At 39.9% G+C, this 8,817-nt stretch overlaps 1 protein-coding gene across 1 annotated transcript; it reads left to right on the top strand.

Moving 5' to 3' along the window:
* The first annotated feature begins 5,457 nt into the window (after positions 1-5,457).
* Positions 5,458-6,405, top strand: LOC104852745 (olfactory receptor 56). The gene has a single exon (XM_010610525.1). The coding sequence runs from the start codon at positions 5,458-5,460 to the stop codon at positions 6,403-6,405; it is 948 nt and encodes a 315-aa protein (XP_010608827.1).
* Positions 6,406-8,817: the final 2,412 nt, after the last annotated feature.

The following is an 8,817-nucleotide window of genomic DNA, read 5'->3' as shown; positions in this document are numbered from 1 at the left end:
TGCTTAATAATTATCTGCTGAGGAAATGCAGGAACAGGGAAGGCATTTTACACAGATGGGATTGTGTAAATATGATCACAGGTCTTGCTGGCAGAGACACACTGAGAGACAATGGGTGGACCTTGGCACATACAATATTTTGCAATATTTTATTTAGGAAGTAGAACTTTCCGTTTATCACTAAACTGTACTTAGAGACTGACTAACTGAATGAGCAAGTCTGGAATGTCTGGATCTGTTGAGGTAGACTGTGTAACCTACATGGCCCTGTAGTCACCTGCAAGTGGCCAGACTCCTTGGACATGAGCACAGTGATGGGAAAGCAAGCTGGGAAGAGTTGGGCACCACTGATGTCTCTGCTCATGTTGCAAGCAGCAGCATGTGGTGCCCGATAGGCTGGGCTGATCTGAGAAGACCTGAAGGGAGCGTGTTTTAGGGAGAGTAAGAAGGGTGGGATGGCATTGCAATGTGCTCTGGAGCCTTTTCCAGAAGCACGGGAAGAGAGATGCTTGGCTGTCACAACAACCTCAGTGTCTCAGAAGTCAGGAGACTCATAACACTGACAATGGGAGTTCTCTGGGCCTCTACCTGGCTGTCTCATTCACGCAGGTGCCTTTCCCTTCTTTTTTTCTGACCCTTCTACCTCAACATCTTTGCTCAAATTTCTCCGAGGTTTGTTGTTGACACTCTGCACGTGTCTTTGTTTCTTACATTTTCTGTTTTCTGGAAAAAATCATTTTCAATATTTTAATCTGTTTTGTCCTTGTATGTCACTCGAAGGTAACACGGGCTAGTGTGCAATCAGTGTTACTTTTTCATTAAAAGCGAGCTTACTGCTTTTACTCTGCAAAATATTTTCTAATCATTATTTGTTTTATGTGTTTAAAAATAGTGTGATAAAAGGCTTGGAGTGTAGCTCAGTGGTAGAACTCTCACCTAGCTTGATTAACATAGCATTATATTGGAAAAAAATTTATTTTTTGGTACCAGGGATTGAACTTGGGACCTTGCACTTGTGAGGCAAGTGGTGGAACTACTGAGCTAAATCCCTAGCCCCATTATATTGTATTTTGATAGCTAATAAGGCGAGTCCCCAGGCTTTATTTTTTTTAGTACTAGGGATTGAACCTGGGCCTTTGCATGGACCTACATCCCACTCTCTCTTCTATTTTAATTTTGAGACAAGGTCTTACTAAGTTGTTAAGTTGCCAAGGCTGGACTTAAACTTGTGATTCTTCTGTCTCACTCTCCCGTAGTGCTGGGATTACAGGTCTGGACCACCACACCCAGGTCCTAGATGTTCTTTTTCAAAAATTATTTGGGTTATATAGTAGATATTTAAATAACTAGAATGTGTTCTTTATACATATTGATTCTTGCCTTATCATTTTTTCCTTCCAATCTCAGCAACCTGATTTTTCTGATATTTTTCCTTTGAGGCAGTATTTTTAGTTTCTTGTGTTTTATTCCAGAAAATGTCTTTATGGATATATATGAATATATACATATACATACATTTTATTTTCACAAATATGTGCAAAATGTAATATAGTATAATATTACAATATAATATTGTACACAATACATTATGAGATATATAATTCTGTACAGTTAGATTGAATTCAGGGCCTTATACATGCAAGGCAAGCACCACTCTGCCACTGAGCCACAGGTCTAGGTCAGTATAATGACATGATTATATAATTTAATGTAATAGTCTAGCACTACCACATCCAGCTCACATTTTTATGCTTTTTAAAATAAGGCAATTCAGAAGAAATTCTATAACAACACTAAAGAAGCAAAACCAGGCTGGGAATTTAGCTCAGCGGTGTTGCAGCCTGCCTGGCCAAGGGCAAGGTCCTGAGTTCAATACCTGGTACTGGAAAAACAAAAAGGAAAGTCATCATGTGTCTTATCTGCAACATTCCAGTTTTTATTCAACCTTTACTGATAAATATTTGCATTGTGGGTAACTTTTTTTTTCTACCATAAACAAATGTACTACTTGTCTTTAAGCCATTTTTAGATGCATGTAAATATATCTGTAAGATAAATTCTTTGAAATAGAACCGTTCAGAAAGGTATTTCTATTTCTACGTGATCATTTTGTCCTGTGACTGCTTCTTTTTTCCACAACATCCTATTCTTTTTTGTTTACACTATCTCCTTTATCTCATTCATGTTACTAAAATGTTTTATAGAACTTTTTGTTTCCCTGAAGAGTCTCCTTTTTCATCCATATTTCTATATTGGTTTTCCTTTTCTTGAGCAAACATTTTGGTATCTGCAGACCCTTGGTTGTCTGCTCATATTTGTATTGGGTACCCAGTTGCTTTAAGGATGTGGGTAGTACATGCTAATTGTGGCTTTACTTTGAGTGACATAGATTTTTTTTTTAACTTTCAATATTACTATCTTTAGATATTTTCTGGGGCCAAATCCTGGCTGGGTACAAGAGAAGAGTTCTAATTTCCTACCAGGACAAAATAACTCTGGGTCTAGGAGCTAAGTGGGAGATGCCAGATAGCTTGCTTTCTTTACATTTCCTGTGGTCACAGCACTCTCGCTTCCCCTGGTTTGGAACTCTGGTTTCAGCTGCTGTGAAGCGTCAGTCTTGTGATTTCTGCCAGGGTGAGGGAGGACACAGCACATCTGTGTGTTTCTTTGGTACATTTTCGAGCAATCCTTTTTGGGTGCTCCTTCACCTGGACTTCTGCTGGAGCTAATTTTGTGGTTATTGTTCTCTTACTGTGGGTACTACTGCCAGATTAGAACTCAGCCTTCTTTAGGCTTCCAGGTCAGAAATCACCCTCCCAATTTCTTCCAGTGTTCAAAAAAAAAAAAAAGGTGTTTTTGATGTTGCTGTTGTTGCCTTCTCACTTGTTAGCATTATATTTGGTTACTGTCCTTCTAATGGGATTTTGCCACTGGAAAGAAAAAGCCTGAGCATTCATTTTAACCAAGAACTGGAATTCTTCAGAACCTGTCAGTAGGATAAACTTAATCCTACTGAGATGGAAAACCATAGGGCTACTCTCCCCTTTCTCTGCCACAAAAGCAGAATTTTTCCTGCATGTATGGGTAGTCCATGTGATTCTTCGCTTAATTTATTTTTTGCCTTTGGAATAAACCAGGTCCTGAGAGATTTCTTGTGTGTGCACCAGCTTCTGCTATTATAAAGTAGAGACTTCAGGTTTGCCCTAGTCTTTGGGAAAGGCACCTTGGGGTTCATGCCTAGGAGTGTCCTATTTTTCCATTTTCTCTTTTTTCTACTTCTCAGTCTCCACTACTATTGCATCTTGAGATACTGTGTGTATTCACCTTTTGGTACATCAACTTTGTCTGACCAGAAATGCACATCTGCTCTCAATTTTCTTTCTGATTTTGAGGATTGCTGTGATACAACTGTTATCAATTTCCTTTCTAATTTTGAGGGACTCCTGAGAGAATTTTAACCTCTATATTTCCATTATTAAAGTGTAAATATTTTATTGGAATTGAACTGTGATCATGGATTTAAGAGATGAATGTAGAAGAAATTACAACCTAACAGAACTGAGCCTTTACCTAAAAAACATGCATAGTTTTATTTAGGCCTTTTAAAATGCTTTCAGTAACATTTTATAATTTTTAGCATTAAGATTCTTTTCCACAGACTATATAATTTATATTATAGTTTTGAATAAGATATTATTTTTCAAAAAAATGAAACCTTTATTTCAACCTTCAAAATTATATACAACTTATAAATCCAGTTTTTAAATTGAGTAACAATTACTTTCTTATTTTCATTAACTTTATTGTACAATTATGTATACACTATAATAACATTCATCATTGGGAATTTGCAACTTTACATGATATATCTTGGTTCTTATTTTTTCCCCACTCCCATGCCCTCCCTTCAACCCCTTCAACTCTCTCTGTTTACAAAGACTTTGTTTCCATTTTTTCCGTTTCTCTACTCTTCCCACTTCTTCCCCTTTAGATCTTTTCTTCTTGTTTCACATTATCTATTATACATTTTGTTCCTTATTTACCCCAGAGAAACTATTTGGTATTTACACATATGTGTCCTATTTATTTCACATAAGAGTATGGCCTCAATGTACATCCATTTAATTATAAACATTTCTGGTTTCTCATTCTTTATGGCTGAGTAGTATTCCATTTTATAAGTAAGCCACATCTTTATCTATTCTCCAGCTGATGGGCAACTAGGCTGTTTCCAAGTTTTAGCTATTACAAAATGCTCTGCTATAAACATGGGTGTACATATATCATTGTGGTATGATTCTTTTAATTCTTCTGGGAAGATACTCAGCAGGGGGAATAGCTGAGTCAGATGGCACTTTGAATCCTACTTGTTTAAGGTATTTCCGTTTTTCACAGTGGTTGCACCAGCCTGCACTCACACCAATAATGGAGAAGGGTTCCTTTCTCTCCACAACTCCACCAGCATTTGTTATTGGTTGAGTTCATGATAACAACTATTCTTTCTGGAATGCGGTGAAATCTCAGTGTTGTTTTCATCTGCATCTCTCTAAAGAATAGAGATGTTAAACATTTTTTTCATTTTTAGTTGCTGCTTTTGCTTCTTTGTCTGAGAAATGTCTGTTCATTTCAGATGCCTATTTCTGAATTAGGTCTTTAAATTTGGGGGGTCTGATTTTTTAAAGTTTTTTTTAATGTATTCTAGATAGTAGAACCTTTGTCTGGGAAACAGCTGTAAAAATGTTTTCCACATTGTAGGTTGTCTTTTGGCTCTGTTGGTGGTTTCTCTTGCAGTGCCAAAGGTTTTAATCGGATGAGATCCCAGTTGTTGATTCTTTGTGCTAGGTCCTGTGCTACTGAGGCTTTGTTCATAAAGTATTTTTCTATTCCAATGTCCTCAAAAGTTATAACTAACTTATCTTCCAACAAGTTTAGTGTTTCTGTTTTAATATTTAGATCTTTAATCCACTTTGATTTTAGTGTAGTGCATGGTGAAATATAAGGGTCTAGTTTTAATCTTTGGCAGGTTGAAATTCATTTTTTCCAACACCATTTGTTAAAGAGGATATCTTTCCTCCACTGATGTAGCTTGGATCCTTTGACAAAGATGAAGTGGCTGAGTATGTCTGGAGTTGTTTCTGCATCTTTGAATCTATTGCACTGATCCTTAGGTTTATTTCTTTGCTAATACCATGCTGTTTTTTAAAATCACAGTGGCTTTGTAGCAAAGTTTCATGTTGAAGATTGTGATACATCTGTCATGTCTTTGTTGCTTAGAATTGCTTTTGCTGGTCAATCAGGGTTACATTGAATCTACTTTAGCAATTTTGAGAGTATGGCCATTTTCCCTATGTGGGTTTATCCTATCCAAGAGCAAGGGATGTCTTTCCATTTTCTGGTATTGTCTTCAATCTCTTTTTTCAGAGTGCGGTAGTTTTCAAGGTATTCCATGCAGGAGTGATGGCCTGGGTGGGGAACCAGACTCTCATCTCCCACTTTATCCTCCTGGGCCTCTTCACCCACTCACAGCTGCACATCTTCCTCTTTTCCATCATCCTGGCCATGTTTCTGGTAGCCCTGTCTGGAAATGGACTCATGATTCTCCTCATCAACACGGACTCCCGCCTGCACAGCCCCATGTACTTCTTCCTCAGCTGGCTGTCACTCATGGACCTCATGCTCATCTCCACCATTGTACCACGGATGGCAGCTGACTTCCTCTTGGGCGGTGGCTACATCTCCTTCACAGGCTGTGGACTGCAGATCCTCTTCTTTCTCACCCTGCTGGGGGATGAATGCTTCCTGCTGGCTTTCATGGCCTATGACCGCTATGTGGCCATCAGCAACCCGCTGAGGTACTCGATAATCATGAAGCCCTGTGTGTGCTGGCTCATGGTGACAGGGTCCTGGCTGTTTGGGCTGGTGGATGGGATCATCCAGGCAGTCTTCACATTGCGCTTCCCCTACTGCAGCTCACAGGAGATTGACCATTTCTTCTGCAAGGTCCCCGCAGTGGTTAAACTGGCTTGTGCAGACACCTCCCTGTATGAGACCATGATCTACATGTGCTGTGTGCTTATGCTGCTGCTGCCTTTCTCTGTCATCTCTGCCTCTTACTTGAGGATCCTAGTCATTGTGGTCCGAATGCGCTCTGCAGATGGGCGGCAGAAGGCCTTCACCACCTGCTCCTCCCACATGATGGTGGTCTCCCTCTTCTATGGGGCTGCCATGATCACCTATATGCGGCCCCAGGCCTACCACTCCTCCAAGCAAGACAAGGTGGTTTCTGCCTTCTACACCATGATCACCCCCATGCTCAACCCTGTCATCTACAGTCTGAGAAACAAGGAAGTGGCCGCGGCACTGAGGAACTTCCTGGGAAAGTGTCCATGTGCTTGGAAGTGCTAGGATAATGTGGGCAGCTCCAGTTGTGGGCTCTGCAACCTGGGAGCCTGGAGCACATTATCATAAATACTTTAAAATCCAACTGATCCATATTTGACTGGAACAGAAACAAATATGCCTTTGTGAGACAAACAAACAAACAAACAAACAAAGCATTTCCAAGCCAGGTGTAATGTTACAATCTTATACTCCCAGCACTCTGGGAGCCTGAGGCAGGGATGCAAATAAATTTAATCTTAGCCCAGGCAACTTAGTGACTTAGTGAGAACTTATCTCAAAATAAAAAAGGTGCAAAGGCCCTGGTTTCAATGCCCAGTATGGAAATAAATCTAATCAGATTAACACATTGATTTAATCCATTTCATTCATGCACAGTATGGGCAATGCAGAAGAAAGGCTGAGCCTACCAGGTGGAAAAAAGTAGAAGAGAAACTTTCCCGAAACAGATGCTAGGCAAATCAGTGGGTGACAGCTCTTAGTTGTGCTCCTCTGCAGGAGCTTCCCATGGCTCAAGACATCTATCTTGGCTAAAGTCCTGCCCTCTTCTTCAGAGATCAATCTGCATCCCATTATCAACTGATCAGTTGAGGGTGTAAAGCCAGACTCCCTGCCTCTGTTTAACCCTGAAAGGCAATCATAATTCCAGAGTTCCATGCAGAATCATGTGAGGCTTCTAGGAAACGTCTGTCTATCCTCAACCCTTTTCTCTTCACCATAGCACCTGAAAGTCCTTCCCATAAACTTGCATGTAGAGCCTGTCTTAGTTAGCTTCTAGAAGACCTGACATATGATACACAGAATCTCAGGGATGATGATAAAGTAGTTTGATCCATGTGGTCTGTACATGCACAGAATATAACGTGGGCTCCAAGAGTGCCATGCTGCACTATTGGTATTAGGAAGGACAGAAATGTCTTCATAGAATCACCTATGAAGGGCTTAAGGAAGGGGCTTGCAAACTCAAATGCCAACACATCCATGTGGAAGGTGTCAAGCAAAGAAGCTATTGGGTGTGGACAAAGTCAAACAGACACTTATTTTATCACTAAAGCTACTTAGCTGCTCTGCTCTAGGAGGAGATTAAGTAAACGTTGGGCATAGGCTGGAGGAACAATCAGGGATGGGTATATTGGAATGAATTGGCACACGCATATTTGTGAGGTGAATCCTATTTGTTTTGGTAACACTCCTAATATTTTTTGGATATTAAAACAAACACGACATTTCTTCATTTTCTCTTTGTTTATTTATTTATTTTTTATAGTACTAAGGCTGGAACCCAGGAACTTCACACTGAACTACATTTCTGATCCTTTTTTTTTTTTTGAGGTAGAGTCACACTAAATTGTCCAAGCTATGACCAAACTTTCAATCTTCCTGCCTCAGACTCCCAGAGTGCTGGGGTTATAGGCATATACCACCAGAGCTGGCTTTATTTTTTTATTTAGTATTTATATAGTGCTCTCTTCATATACTACAGTCTATTTTATAACAACTTATACATATAATATAGAACTATTATTTTAGTTTGGTACTGGGAATTGAACTCAGGACCTTTCACTTGTGAGGTAGGCATCACTGAGATAAATCCCTGGCCCAATGTAGAAATTTTAAAACATTATAAATCTTTTTTAATGGGGTTGTTGTGGTGCAGGCCAGTAAAATTCAGGAGGCTGAGGTAGGAGTATCTTGATTTCAAGGTCAGCTTGGGCTACATAGAAATATCATCTCACAGAAAAGGAGTGACAGTGGTGCATAAGGAAGACTCTGAAGACATGTTCTGGAACACATAGGTACACAGCAATGGAAGTAGCAAAGAAAGCTAGAAATGGGAAGGCAATATAAACAGGAAGCCTGCCATACTTGAATCTAGCATTAACAGCATTTAGAAGAAAGCAGAACTGCTACTGGACCAGCACCTCTTATACTCCAGGTCCAGCATACACACAATCTCTTAGGAGAGGATCCAATGCCCTAAGTGAAGAAGTCACCATCTCGCCAAAGCATGCTGAAATAGACTCCTGACCTTCTGATCCTACTCCCTGAAAGAAGAGGTGTAGGGAATAAGATATTTGCAGACCAGGGCACCAGAGAAAACTGAAAGCTGGTGAGCAATGGCTGAGAATGCACCAGTGGGGTCCTGGGAAAATTGAATTAGGAAAGTTGAAAGTCAATACACAATTTTGATTCAGGACCTGGATGTTGGGTGATTATGCTTCCCATCAGTTTCTGTGAACAGAAAGATCCTAGGAAGAAAAGTAATTAGTGCAGTTGAAGAATATGTCTATTCTTCCCCAAGTACCAAGAGTGCTGTGCCCATCATTGAGTGCCTGTAAATGATTCCCTACCATGTCTATCCAGGGACTGCTAAGCATAAATGCATCCTGAGGCACCACAAGCCTTTAGGGTGCAGAA

This window comes from Fukomys damarensis, unplaced genomic scaffold (assembly GCF_012274545.1).
Source record: "Fukomys damarensis isolate Sample0158 unplaced genomic scaffold, DMR_v1.0_HiC HiC_scaffold_31, whole genome shotgun sequence".
Classification (NCBI taxonomy): domain Eukaryota; kingdom Metazoa; phylum Chordata; class Mammalia; order Rodentia; family Bathyergidae; genus Fukomys; species Fukomys damarensis.
The sequence above is the reverse complement of the archived record's forward strand: the minus strand, read 5'-3'. Positions and strand labels throughout refer to the sequence as shown.